Source organism: Cricetulus griseus, chromosome 7 (genome assembly GCF_003668045.3).
Source record: "Cricetulus griseus strain 17A/GY chromosome 7, alternate assembly CriGri-PICRH-1.0, whole genome shotgun sequence".
NCBI classification, from domain to species: Eukaryota; Metazoa; Chordata; class Mammalia; order Rodentia; family Cricetidae; genus Cricetulus; species Cricetulus griseus.
In genome coordinates this window covers 50,547,298-50,562,688 of record NC_048600.1, presented here as the reverse complement: position 1 = coordinate 50,562,688, position 15,391 = coordinate 50,547,298, and the positions used below count along the sequence as shown (strand labels likewise).

The 15,391-nt window shown below is 42.2% G+C and overlaps 1 protein-coding gene across 1 annotated transcript in view; it reads right to left on the bottom strand.

Moving 5' to 3' along the window:
• Slit3 (slit guidance ligand 3) overlaps positions 1–15,391 on the bottom strand; it is a 575,059-nt gene that overhangs the window by 155,327 nt on the left and 404,341 nt on the right. Inside the window, exon 6 of the mRNA XM_027425222.2 lies at positions 3,797–3,868. Within this exon, the coding sequence (XP_027281023.1) occupies positions 3,797–3,868 (72 nt within the window). The remainder of the gene's footprint in view (positions 1–3,796; positions 3,869–15,391) is intronic.

Below are 15,391 nucleotides of genomic sequence, written 5' to 3'. Positions count from 1 at the left end.
ACTGCACAACACAACTTGCTTGGTGAAAAAAACCAAAAAACAAAAAACTATGAATTGCAAAATGTGCAGGACAGGTGGAAGTGAAAGGGTCATCCCTGGAGTAACGAGGAGAGGTCTCACTCATAGAAAGAATCTGTGCTCCCCAATGAAAAACTTTACCTGCCACAAAATCACATCTGTAGTTGTGTGTGTGTGTGTGTGTGTGTGTGTGTGTGTGTGTGTGTGTGTAAAACAAAGCCTCCAAACTGCAGAAGTGAGACTAAACCATCTCTGCAATTACAGTGTTACTATGTGAAAAAAATGATTTTTTTAAACTTTCCCCCATCAGTTTGATTTATCTTACATTTCTATGAGGGGCCTTGCACTTTGAGGGGCTGGTTAGCTGGGTAAAGGGAACATGAAGGGCAGTTTTGTGAGCTTGTGGAAAGTTCTGACAAGAGGCATCGACAGCTTGCCTGGCTCAGCAATTGGAGAACAGTTCACACCACCTTGCAGCACACAGTGCTTCAGGTTAGCCTAACATCTTAAGCTTTGGCAACATGGGCTAGTGAGGCAGCTTGATATAGTGGCCACAGAGGCGGGCCTGTTCATTGCTTAGTAGGTCGTTGGCTTCTTTGAGGTGGACTACTGTAAAAGGAAGATGACGGAAACAGTAGCTTCTTGGAGGGGCTGATATCTGAGAACATGAAAATATCTAATGTGAGGATATGTTATGATGGGTGGGCACACCGGCTATGGTGGTAGGTATGATGAACTGCCAGCTCTGGTCATTTCACCATTCCTCCTCCTCTGTGAGGATGTGCCAGCCTTAAGAGATTTCACTACACTTTCTTCTTGCTCTCCTTTCTGTTGACTGGGAAGCAGAGGGTTCCTTGTTCACTACACCTTGTGCTGAACAGTTCCCATGGGGAATAGCCAATGTGGAGGGGAACATAGTACCTTTCACTCTTTCCTCTCCTGGCCCCAGATCACAATCTCCTCACCATCTGCAGTTCTCTCTCAGACTCACCTTTTGAGTTCACATTCAACGTAATGAATACAACCAGCTTTTCATTGCAAAGGGAATTTATGGTATTTCCAAGAGTAAGAAAGATGGGAAAAGTGCATTACCGAATGTGCAATACTCCCTAAGTGGTTGACATCTCAGACTTTCCTTAAGACAAATAATCTCTAGAACTTTCTATGAGATAAGCACACCCCATTCCTCGTTTCCTACCACACACTACATAATGCCATAGTACATCTGAACAATGACAGTTTTCTTAATGTGAAAACTATTATTTTTCAGGATCCTAAAACTAACCTTTCTAGGGATAATGTATTTTGAACATCTTTATATCTGAAAAATATAATTAATATGTAATGCCTCCACTTAGTTCCTGTCCATTGTTTCGTTGACAAGATTCTTTATGGTGCCTAACTTTTGGTCACAGAAATGTGTTAAGATGTCAATGTGGAGATGATGTTTGGAAGGTCTGGGGTGGGGAGGGGAGGCTCCTTAAATGGAGATGTCAACTCCAGCCAATTTCAGAATGGCTCACCATTAAGATGGATGTTTTCAAAGCCCCGTGCCTCTGCTGGAAATTAAAAAAGCCATGGAATAACTGATTATGATTAATTTTAAGTGCTTAGCCATGTGAAGCCAAATGAGCATCTTTTAAACAAAGCTATTGATCTGGCTTTGTTTAGAATTGAGAAGATAAACGAATCAGATCCTAAGGGCCTGTTGCAATGATGAACAATAAGAAGTTGGTGCTATTTTTATTACTGTTATTATTATTTTGGTCATGGGTTTCTAGGTTTTAACTTAGCAACACCTGATATATCTTGGTATCACTTTTTTCTCCTTAGTAAATATACAACTCTAGAGGAGTTGTCCAAATATGTCCTGGGCAGGAGGTTTGACCCAGATGAAGGTAGGGAGAAAGATGTGGGAAGGACAACATTTAGAGTCCCTCCTGTGTGGTCCCTTTTCAAAGGTGAGGAAGACAAAGGTGAGAGGTCACAAAGCTTGACCTAAGTCCATGGCTTCCTGGTTCCCACCCATGTGAGTCTATCCTTAATGCTCCTTTCCCCGAAAACTCTCTCAGACAACACTCATAGAGAGCTAACCAATGGGTTGACAGGTCATCACAGCTGTTTTGTGGCAGCTGTGACTTCCATTTCTCCATTTCTTCAAAGGAAGAATTTCTCATCTTTCTCATTCTCCTTCGCAAGGAGTAAAATGGTGACAGGTTCCTAATAGACCTTTCTATGGAGGTTTTTTTCGAAGGCAGAGAGAACCATGCCCCCCTTTTCAACTTCAGTTTCCCAGGAAGAGAAGTCCTGGGTTGCTAAATTTGAGCTGGCACACTCTCCCACAGACATGCAATTGTTGCCGGTTCTGAGGTCAGAGTTTGGGTGAGCAGAGACCATCCATCTCAGGACTGACAATCTGACCTCTCCCTTCTATGGGACCTGTCTTTTCTATGCCAGGAATCCTCAGCTTGCAACTGATTTCAAGTAGCTGTTGCAGCATCAGCATCCCCTGTATTTCCCGTGATTCCTCCTAGAATCACCTTCCTCCCTAGCAAGGTGGAGGGGATCTTTCAAACCCACTGCTGGTGTCTTCTAGGTGAAAAGGAAGAATGTACACTTTCCTTTATGTGCAAAGGGATATTTTACTACATTCATTCATTCTTCCACCGCAAACAGACACAGGAAACCTTTAACTATGTAACACCCCGCCCCCCAAGGATGCTCAACTCATCCTATTCTCAACTGCTCGGATGTAATTATTTTTGTAGATTTTTTGGAGAGGGAAAGTCACTCTCAAGATAGAGCAATCAACTCCTTTACTTTATGAAAGAGAAAACTGAGGCTCTGAGAGCCAAAGAGACTTGCCCAAGGTCACATGGCTAATTAGTGGCAAGGTAAGGACTGAACCGCACAGCCCCTGACCTAAGTTCTATTATGCTTTATTGCTTCCTCTCCAGGCTTCCCCACATCAAGGGCAGCGAGCAGTGCACCTGCTGGGGAGAACAATCAAACTGTTTTCTAACACAATCCAACTTTGGTCGAATGACCCCAACATGACCCCTCAGTGACTTTTCTCCAGAAAGCAGGTTTCTTTAGTCAGAGCACATGAAAATCCAAGACACAGGAGGACGGTCTTGTGTGTGTGTGTTTATGTGTGTGTGTGTGTGTGTTTTTCTACATAAAATATACATAGTGGGATTTCAAGGACGGGTCTTCTCCCCTCATCTTTTCATCCCTGCTACTTTAAGGTTACTATTTAAAGTTTGATTTTAAGCCTGAGATTAGACCTCAGGAGCAGTAGCAATAGCTGGACTGTACCAGTCTGTCATTCATTCCCCCTTGTCCTGTGCCAAGGTCCCTCCCTGCTTCTGGCTAATTCCAACTCACCTTCTGGTGATAACCCCTCTGTCACTGGCCACAGACCTGTAACCTGTCTCCCTGTATGCCCACACTCAGACAGCCGCTCCCTGAATGCACAGACAGATGCTGGGGGGCCATTCTTGCCATCTGCTCCAACAAATACAGCGGGAGCACGGGAGAAACGGCTTGACTGAGGAACCCCAGTTTGTGGGAGGTGAGAAATCACACTTTGCAGCCTACAAACACTTTGGCCAAGGTAAGCCGGAGGGATCTCCCGGTGCCCGATTTTAATAGCATTGCAGTAGAAGACCCAGAAATGCACCCACAAGGACCCCCCTGCACACACGCTCCCTCTCTCTCCTCTCCGCACAATGTACACTCTCTCACACACAAGGCAGCAATCGCAAAATCAACTCACAGGATCTCCAAATCGCGCAGCGCTCGGAAGGCTCCATCTTCAATGCAGCTGATGTGGTTATTGTCCAGTTGCCTGTGGGAAAGCAAGGGAGAGCATGAAGGCTGAGCAGGGGCAGCAGCGAGGGGCTGGGCGGCTAGTCAGCATCCCTGGCCACCAAGCCTGTCCCTCCACCCCTTGCAGGCTCTGCTTGTCCCTGCCAGGAGCTCCTGCAGAGCCAGCCTGTCTGCCACGCTGCTCCGTCTCTTCTCTCTGACTGTCTGAGAGAACTACACAGGCGAGCGCACCAAAGGCTGTCAGGTCTCAGTAAATATTAATTGCGCATTTTTTTTTTTTTTTTTTTTAGGCAGAAGGGAGTAATTTCATTACATTAGGGCATCCAATCCATTACGAGCTCTTACCGTCATGTCACTGAAACAATTTCATTAAGCTAAAGGCCTGTAAATCATTGGAGGTCACTGCTCTGCCCTCTGCGACCTCCCAGAATGCTTTTTTTCCTTCTCCCTCGTCTCGCTTTTACTGGAAGTTACAGTCTTTGCTTTGACACAGCGCTAAATCTCAAGGCTTTATCTGCCCAAGAGCGGTGAGGGTGCGTGGGGAATATACTGATTCCAAATTAGACTCAACTAATCTAATTTTATAGTCTTTTTATTATTCTAAGCACCAAATGTCTGTGGTGGTTTGTTGTCTCCGTGCATTGTTATGGGGCCCATCTGGTAGGTCATTCTATGGGAACATTTTTCTGAATAAATACAGATTCCCTCAAACGGCACTAACCATCACCAACATTAAAGAAATCCACTGATGGAAGTATTTGTGATGGAGGAGAAAAAGGAATATCATTATTGCCTAAAAGATGCACCACTTACATTTAAATTGGGAAGAATTAAATGCACCTATTTTAGGATTCCTTTTAAATTCCCCTTTCCCATCCTAAATGCAGGAAAATAATGTATTTCTAAAAGATGCCTTGACTAATAGACATCCCAGTTGAGGACTGAGGGATTTTAGTGGAGAAATAATACATGAACACCATTTCTTTTTCTGAGCCAAAACTGTGTATTATTTAATACATAGTAAATCAGGGTATTTATTACTGTGACCACACCCCACTTATACTCTGTATAATAATACATTTAATTCCCAAGATGGCAATGGACAAAAAAGAGTGTTGTACAGAAAATGACTATTAGCACCTAAAAATCTACTGTCCTTTACAGAGGACACAACTGTTGGGGCAACCTGCGGCTGTACTTAAAACTTTTTCAATGGACACTCATACAAAATAATAATAATAAAAAAGCCCTTCTCAGGTGGGTCATTTCCTATGGCTGGTATTTTGATTTGTGCCTTTCATTAATATATCCCAAATCAGCTCTCTGCAAAAACACAGTCAAAGTAACATTTGGCAATGCTCACAGCGGGCTTTATTCCATTTTTTTTTTAACCAGAGGAAGATAGAATTGAAACTAAAATATTATTATCATTGCAGAAGTATATGGATGCAGGCCTATAAGCATATGTAAATTCCTGTGCTGTTTCACGTCCTTCAAGATACTATGAAATCTCATCACCCAGACAGACAGTCATCACAGTACAAAGTTTAAAATAAATACTGTCCAGAACTGAAAGTAACCAAGACACGGGTCTCAGAAAGCAGAAGCATCCTTGAGGTTGACCAGGTGTACACTTAGTGTTCCAAGTCCTGGCTAATGTTGGTGTACACGGACTTACTGGGTTCTTCAGTCCCTGATCTTTCTGGAGTCCTTCTTTACATGACTTTGCTGATTTCTTTGGATCTGTCCTGGGGCTGTCATTTTCTGGGCAGTGTGGTTCTATTAGGGCAGTCTAGTCTTGCTGCCCAGATTCCAGATTTATCATCAATTTAAAGGCCGATGAATTAACAACCTCTGCTCCACGTCAAGGCCGCCAAACCTTACCAAGCAGAAACTCGGTAGGGCTGGCTTTGGGCTCCAAGAAATTGTTCAACGAACATGCTGAATTCTGCAAAAATGCACCATCCGCCTAAGTAGAAAAAGTATCTAAATCATCAGACTGGAAAGGCTGAGGTGTGGGGAGATGGCAATTTGTGGTGAGCCTGCTCGTGTGTGTGCAACCCAGGGAGGTTCTTGCAATTCTAGCACACTGCAAGCGAATGGATTTGTGGAGTGTTTTCCATTCCTTTTCTTTTTGAGGGTGTCAGGAACCAAGGAGGAGATTCTAAACATATAGATGTTCCCCCATGGTGGGGAAATGGAATCTTCAGGAGCAAAGAGAAAGTTACAGAAATAAGAGTGGAGGAAATCCCATCATAGAGTGATGGAAAGAGAATTAAACGTTTGGGGAGAGGGGATAAAATGATTTCTAAAAATCTGCACTCATTGTTATATCAGACTCCTGAAGCCCAGACCATGAAATGATGTGGACAACAGGACTATGATCATTTAAGACGAAATCATAAGAGGCCAAATACATTATTAATTGTGTGATGTTTAAGTATTTTCAGCGGGAGGCACAAATTGACACCTGTTTGTTTATTCATAAGAGGGAAAACTGAGGTGTAATGTAAGCATCTCTGTGGCTGTATTTCATAGCTTACTTTAGCACATATGAAATGTATCAAAATTTAAAATATTTATGCTTAAGTTTGCTTGTCTAGAAGATGTTAATTGTAACGAAGATGGTGTCCTTTCATTCTAACCATTGCCATACAGAAACCAAGCAGGACCTGTATCCCAGCCTCGATAGTCAAAGGCCAGACTCAAGATGCACTGTTATGAGGTCTACAAGGATGCTCTGCCTGTAGTACCAACTCCATTTCCCCACCAGTACAGCTTTGCAGAGCCGAGAATCACAGGGGTCACAAAAAGTCCAATTAACAGTTCACAGTCACTCCTGTTGTTTCATGTACACACTGGGTGCCCAAACAAAATGAACAGTTGCTTGTTCAAATAGATGTCTTTTCTTTTACACTTACTATTTATTCATGGGACAGGACATGGAGATCAGAGGGCAACTTGAATAACTTGGATCTTTCACTATGTGAGCTCCAGGGACTGAACTTTGGTCATCAGACTTGGTGGCAAGCATCTTCACCCAACGAACCATCTCATCATCCCTAGATTGCCTTTTCTTTCTAAAATAACAACTCAGAGACATCAAAGTCTAAAGCACACAAGAGGGGATGCACAAAAAAGAAGAAAGAACAGAAAAAAAGAAAAAAGAAAAAGGCAAGCTCAGCATTTCTTTGTCAGCATTGGACTAATAAACACACAGAGAATCTTCTGGTAGCTGAAGCCAAAGCATTTGATTTAATGGTTTGCTTCTGAGGGTGCTGATGTATATTCTAAGCACAACAGTTTGTATCACGCCTTTGAAAAAGATTAATTCAAAGACCCTTTTAGAAACAAATGGGAAAAGCCCATCACCTATTCCATGCCAAGCACACCATCACTCATGGGCAAAAAGAACTTTGGAAATGTGAGCAGAAAGCTCCCAGGAACTGGGCATGCCTTGTTTTGCCCCTGTTCTTCCTGGATGGCGAGAATCATATTTCTCATCGACACTAAGTAGTGTCTCCTTGTGCTTAGCACAGGTCCATGGAAGAAAATGCTAAGCCATGAGCCACACAGTCCTGGCTGATGCCCTGTGGCTCTTGTTATGACAAGAGAGAATGCTTCTGAGCCCATTCAGGACTCAGAGCCTCTCCCAGAGGGGATCCCCAGAAGGACACAGTATTAGATTTCTATGGTTTTCCTAGGAAGTCTAGGAAGGCAGTGGATGGACAAGCAAAAGCCGCTCTCTTTCTTTTTCTTTTTGGAGGTAACTCATTGTCCTCTACTTATACAGAATAGCTAATTTGATTTGCACTCCTAGGTCTCTGAATAAGTTGAGAAGCCCCCCAAAACATTTCATGATACTAAATTAATCGCCCTAATTTCCCTGGGAAGCTTCGATTCTGGCAAACAATATAACTGCTAAAATGATCCCAGAGCCCATTTAGAAAGAAATTCTCAGACAAGAACTAACTGCAGACTCCCTGAGACCGATGCCCCGACTTCAGCTCTTCCATAGTCCGTGAAAATAAACAAGTCGGAAAGGAAAGCCAGCACAAGTGGGGACTTAAAGTAATCTCTATGTACAGCAGACTGGGCGATGGCACATTTCTGATCTGAAGTGTAATATACTCCAAATTATCACAACTCGTCTCTTTTGCCTGCACTTTCAATCTTCATAATCGGAGCAGGAGAGAAACATTTTTGCAGTTCAGAAATCTCTACAAAGCATGTGTAAATCCTTAAAAGAGGTGGGAGTTAGAAAAAGCTGGTTTACAACAGTAACACCAATCCACCCCACAAATACTACCACAGAAAGTAAGACGGAAAAAAAAAAAAAAACAACCAAAGAGTAAGAAGATTCAAAGACTTCAATGATGCATCTGAGTCTCCATGAGAAATACCTAGGAAATAGAAATCTCCAGAAACAGGCTTTGGCTATTTGAAATTGGAGTAGATTTCCAACAGAATTCCCTATGCATACGTAAGATCTGCACGCCCAGGTTCTGCAGACATTGGTGGTGGTGGGGGGTGTCCCAGCATCTTGTCAAATGGTTGGTGAAACTTAGCCCGAAGGCATCATCACTCCAGGGCCCCCAAACAGCAGCAGCAGCAGCTGCTGCTTCAGAACTACAGCTAGTGTCGCTGCAGTCCTCCTTTTGTGAAGTTAAAGAAGTGGCTGAGGCTGAGTATTACACCATTTGCTATTTTCTGAACAAAACTATCTTCACAAAAATACAGAATCAGCAGAGGACTTCTGTACAAAATTTACAAGGGATGCTTTAGTAGAAAGCCAAACAAGTCCGTGGCCACAGACTAGAGTAACCTAGAATAGTCACAGTGTATTAACAGAAGTTCACACTGCATGAGGTACCCAGGATACAGAATGAAGTATAAGATAGCCTTTGAAAATAGAAAGATAGTTACCTTCTGTGTGGTTTTTGTATGATAACCATCTTTACTGTATAGTTATAAAAATCCAAACTAATTTGAATTTGTTTTCATATGCGTGTGTGTGTGCGTGCATATCTTCCAAGTGTACTTTTTCTAGACTGAAGAGAAAATATTACAACTAACAAAAAATGTGGAAATCCTGCTTTCATAAACCAAGACTGGGGACCAGACAGGAAGAACCTTGACACACTGTTTGTCTTCTCAGTGTTACCTACTTTTTCTTTAAGTAGAAAACAAAAAAAAATATAGTAGCACTGGTTTTTAAAATGACATTTTAACAGAAAAATAATCATTGAAGAACAAACTGTAGAAACCTTCATCTGCTGCTCTTTCAAAACATAATAAAGCTCAAGGTTATTTTAACTGGCAAAAGGAAAAATATGTTCAAAAGAAATGTATACACTTCATATAATTTAGTACTGGTCACACTTTGTAGGCAAATCAAACACTTGATCTTAGCCACAATCTGTTAATGAATTGTCACTACTTCTCATCATTAAGGAGCTACAGTCATTCCACATTAGAATGACATCTTACATGAGCAAAAGGAGGTGAATCTATTATTCTGCACATTTAGTACACTTGTCCACCAGACCCAGGAATACATGCATATAGATATGTTTACCCATCCATGAATTATTTAAGTATCTGCAAAGATCCCTGTCTGCACAACTGACAACTCTATGCCTGTATCTCCTACACACATACTTACTTACAAGTGTAAGATCTAACTCATGTATACATGTAAATGAAAATGTATCTTACAAAATTGTCAAAGTGATAATGGACCTCTGACATTTAATGTGAATATACTTAGCAAAATTATGTAGAAAATTGATTGCTATCATTCCAGTGACTTCAACCAACCAAATCTACTTTGTAAGGAAGGGATAGCGTCAGATTAATTAAGCTTTCTGATCACAATAGCCTGCTTGGATCATAGTTGAAAATTGAACAGAAATCTATTTTAACAAACATCGTTAGGCATACTTTGCCACACAGCTAGTGTAATACTTCTTGCTTAGTATATATCATATTGCTGTTCAACATATGCAACTTCTCAGCAGGAGAATAACTGCATCCATTTAGGTGATGCTTCCAGAAGCAAGCTCTGCAATAATGCAAACACTGCTGATGGATTAGCAACAAAGAGGCACACCCGACCTTGGAGAATAAAAAGGGTCTCACACATTGCTGGGAAGTATCAATAACTTTACTTCTGTGTTTGGAACCTTCCTGTATGGGGGTGTTTGACAAGCAAATTTGCACTGAAAAATCCAAGTGGAGGATCCCTGCAAACCAATGTAGCACCAAGGGGAAGCTATGGGAAGAGGCAGAAACTCTCTTTCATCTTGGCACATCAAATTTGATTTTTAAACAAATTCTTGCATTTCTAAATAAACAATAATAAAACAGACAGAAAGTACATCCGTGTAAAATGGTCCACACTCACAATGAGAGGGCGTCATTTGACTGTTTATATCAAGGGACCAAAAAAGCTTGTTACAGTTTACAAATGTTTTAAGGCTCACATCTCAAGTCAGCTTCAATCCCTGTCTGAGCCCATCTTTTCATCCATCAGGACCAAAGGCTGACCTGACTATTGCATCATGGTTTGCCTGTGACTTTACCTGTCCCATTCTGGGAAACCCCATCAGCCCTAGGCAAACTGTGGAGACACTTTGTAGGAAGAGGGTTAATTTTCAGAGCATCATTCTCTTGCTTGGATTCACAAGCTTGTTTCTGGTTACACTGGCCCTAAAAGGCTCTTCTATCCCCATTACGCAAAGTGAGCTTCTTTGTACAGCTAACACTTATAGGTGAGGCTGGTGGGCACCTGAAAGTAACCAAATTGTTTCACTGTGCACTCTCAATCATATTGGGAATTCAAATTTCTTTGTAAGACGTGTTTGTGTTTTAATCACTGGCCTTGCTGATGTCATGAATACTCACTCAGAGTCTGGACAAATAAATGGCTGTCTCCATAGAGATTGGGGCAGGTCTGTGGTTTCCCTAGTTACACTCCTGAGAGATAACCATCTGTGGTTCATCCTCAGCAAAGGCGCAGGGTGGAGGAAGGAGTGGGAAATGGGGAGATGAAATGAATCTTTTTAAAAAAACAGGTATGAAGTTACACTTCTGTGTACAGTTTTCACTCCTTCTAAAATAACCATCACAAACTCTAGTGAGGCAGCCAGGAAGTTTTTTCACCCCATGGGGGTTTCAGAAAATTTTATTTTGGACACAGATGAACAGATACAGCCTGTGACTATAGCCCACAAGCTGAAGGCAGAGTGGAGGTATTTCTTTCTCCCTGGGCACCAGGTGGGCATCCACACGAGAATCTGGTTTTTCACCCTTATTTTGGATTGTAGGCATCCATAACTCAGGGTTGAAGGCAGGTGTCACCACAGCCTGAGGATCTGTCCCTGACAGTGCATCCATTGAGTCTGCACCACACACTTAGACCCTGAAAGAGTTTTTCCCAGTTTTTTTTTTTTTAATTTCATGCATCACTCATTTAGAAAACCTAACTGTGTGCATCTGAATTTATCTGCATTTTCCAACTCATTCTAACAAATCCTTTTTTGAGTTCTCAATGTCTGATACCCATTTTTTTTTTTAATGGAAGGCCAGAGTTCATGTGACTTCTAGCTGTGGAAACTAAGAGATTCTCATTTGTGTCCTCAAATCTCCGTTTCTGTGAGATGAAGACTACAGTGTTCAGCCAAAAGGCCATTGTGAGAATTAAAGTAATGAAATGTGTATATGCTGGAAATGTATTTCTGATGTTATTTAATTTTATTTGCTTTAAAACTAATGTTATTAAATAAAGGAATTCATTTTTTTCTTGCATAATCTCTAAGGTCTCTCTCTGCTCTGAAGTTGTGTGTCTGGAGATTGATTTCTTATGAGTTCTTAAGGGGAAAGAAATCCTGTTCATTTTACTCAGCCTCCTCTGCGATCCCAGCATATCCGTTTATCCCTTCCTTTCCTGTCTCAGACTAAAGAATCTATTATTTGAGATATTCAATATATTCTTCCTGGAACAAGGGCAGTAGTTCAGACACTCAGGTTCTTCTAACTTCTCCAGCCACTAGGAGATTGAAATTCAAGAAGCCACTAAAAACTCACATCAAAGAAAATGAACATTTTCCCTCACAAGAAAACGATACCAATATGGTGACATATTTAGAATTCCGTGGGGGAGAGCTGCCAGAGGAGTGATTGCAAAGTTTAACCTCATTTGTTGATGGCTGTTCCTAATTAATTATCAATCAAGCAATGTACTGGGCACCTAGAGCAGTCAAATGTCACACTATCGATTGGTTTTTATTATTTTCCTTTCCTTTCCTTTCCTTTATTTATTTGTGTGTGTGTGTGTGTGTGTGTGTGTGTGTGTGTGTGTGTGTGTGTGTGTGCGCGCGCGCGCGCATGCTCATGTTTTGTCTGTACACGTACCATGTGCATGGTGGGTGCCTGGAAGTCAGAAGTTGGGGTCGGAACTCCTGGAGTCTGAGTTACATGTGGTTGTAAGCCATCTGATGCGTAAGCCTATCCCATGTCCTCAGAATTAACATCAAGTAATATATTAGCAGTTAATAGCTAACAACTGCTAATAACTTAGCCCCTCAGCCCAGGTATATAATTTCTTAATCAAAGTGTTCTTTAGTCTGTACACAGTGACTCCCTGTAACCCACACCATACACTGTATGGCCACTACAATCACAGTAATGGCATATAGACTTTCTAATTTAAGAATCAAGTACTAAACCAAGCACCATAGACAGATCATGATAACCCCAGTTTTACAGAAGAGGAATGCAATGTTGAGGGCAATGTCTCTGAACCCAGGTGTGTCCATACTCCTGAAGATTAGATGTGAGTTTCTGACCTGAAAATAGTGTCAAGCCCGTCATCACATAGCGCTGCCCCCTTGCTCATGCTGTTTGTGTCCCATGGCACTGCTCATCATACACGTTCACATTTCCGTGTCTAGCTTATGCTGGTCCTTGCCACCTCCTCTGTCCATGAAGCATTCATCAAGGACATTCTCAAAGCATACATTGTCTATAAAAACTTATACAAACCCAGGCAAAATAAACCTTAGTCCCATGACCCTTTGATGATCCCCTCATCCAAAGGCTTATTTTACAGCAGTGGGAACTTGTGGACATATAGGTAAACTGAAGATCAAGGGTGTTATGCAGCAGCAGCAGCAAGGAGCTCAAGCAGGCCTTCCAATCCACGAGCCTTGGGCTTACCTACCATCCCATTCCACTTCACCTTCGACGTTCAAAGTGCAAAGTCTGGGAACCGATGACATGACTATATGGGCTTATGTTCCTGAAGGCTGAGAAGAGACTGATGGGGAAAGTCAGGGTCTGTCTTTTGTCACTGGAACCCAGTTACTTTCACTGGCCGACAAGCACAATTATCCAAAATATGGCAGAAGAGGAAGGACCCCTCAGCAGTAGCTCCCACTCACCCCTTTGTGTCCCTCAATTAGATCCCTGAATAGCAACTTAACATTTAGGTTTGCTGGGGGCCACTGCCTTAGCTCTGGGTGCTGAGGGTCAGGACAGGACAGCGACAGGAGGACATTCTGCAATTCCAGGTGAGGGGCCTGCTGGGACCCAGCAGGCAGAAACTTTCCAGCCAGCCTGGGAAAGCTCTACATCTTCTTGGGTGGGGACATGGCACACTCAGAGAAATAGTTTGTTGCCCCCACCACCAAAGGCAAGCTATAAAATTGCAAAGATGCTGATCAGTATTTTCTGGGCTTGCCCTCCCCGAGGGGTACTGCAGAGTTGTCTTCCAAAGATGCGTAAGTCACAGGTACTGAAATCACCAAACAGGTCTCACTACATCGTGTAGTAGGATATGGGGGTCAGTGACCATTAGCGAGGCATCACTCAGAGGTATCTTTGTGACAGCAGAAGCCAATTAAAGTATGTCTTGTAAGCTCAGTGTAAGGGGACATCAGGGCCTCTGTAATTAACTGTGGAAAAAGTGTCGTCAAAACTCAGCAATGTGGGAGGCGCTGATAACTACATTCAATCAAGCTAATGTGTAGAATCAAAATACTCCAGGAAAAGGCCTGCTTCATTTTATTTAGTATTACTTTTTAGGAACAAGGAACGTTTAGATTCATTGGCAACAGCATCTATTCTACCTGTAGCAGAGTTACAGTGGCTGGCCTAAGTCAGGTGCTTGGTACAAATCTTTGGGGTCATGGGAGGTGTTACTTAATACCAGTAAGACTGCTGTCGTGAAAGCAACAGGGAAGCCATGAGTGCTTGGCGAAGATGTGGAAACACTGGAGCCCGGCTACACTGCTGGTGGGAAAGCAAAATGGTGTCGCTGTGATGGAAACAGTGTGGTGGTTTTCTAAAAAAAAACAAACCAATGCCACTGGACCCAGAGATTACATGCCCAGAAAAATAAATAAATAAAAAAAGGGAAAACAGGTGTTCAATTGAAACCCTGTGCACAAATGTTCATTGAAGCATGACATCCAAAATGCAGGAACAAACCACACCTCTGCCAATAGATGGACAGATAAACACACTGTGGCATACACACCATGAAGTATTATTGAAGCATTTAAAACAGGGGTAAGGCAGTAGTATACGCTGCAGCATGGAGGAACCTTGAGGATATGCTACAAAAGCTAAGAAGTCAGACATGCCATGTCTAGACTAGGCAAACCCAACGAATCAGAAAGCAGATTAGCAATTATCAGAAGCTGCAGTGATAATAAGATGGGCAGTGAACAGTCGAGGGTTTCCTTCTGAGGAGATGGAAGTATTTTGGAATTAGAGGTGATGGTTGTAGATTCTTTGTAAATATATTAAATAAAAATATACTGAGTTTTACACTCACTAAATTTGTATTAGTTTCCTTATTTGTTTGTTTTTGAGTGTGTGTCCTGCTGGTGTCAGAGGACAACCTGGGAATCAGTTCTCTCCTTCCACTATGTGGATCCTGGGAACCAAACTCAGGGCATCAGGCTTTGGGACAAGAACTCTGACTGCTGAGTCATCTCACCAGCCTGAGTTGTGCACTCCTAAATGGTTAATTTGGAAGCCAATATTCCATGCCTTAAGCATACAGTAAACTTTATGTGTTTTTTCCTTTTAAAAAATGCTGAATTCTCTCTCTCTCTCTCTCTCTCTCTCTCTCTCTCTCTCTCTCTCTCTCTCTCTCTCTCTCTCTCTCTGTGTGTGTGTGTGTGTGTGTGTGTGTGTGTGTGTGTATTTTACCGTGAGCTGGGAGAAAAGAGAGACTGAAGAAGAGAGAAGTTTACTCTTTCCATAGCAAGGAGGAGTGTTGTTAGAATGTCTCACTGCAAGGGTCGTTTCCCTATGACAATATTGTATGGAGATGTAGGGGAGCCTGGACAGGCCTTTGACTGGGTGCAATAAGACAGCAAAATCCTTTCTGTTTGGGTGTGAACAGAATTATGTTAGCACCCAAAGATCAGAGAGAACCAGGAGAGAAATAGGAGGAAGAGATTTAATCTACCTACTTTGGGGGATTATTTATAGCATGCTCTGGGTACACTGCCAGCCACTCTGCACTCAG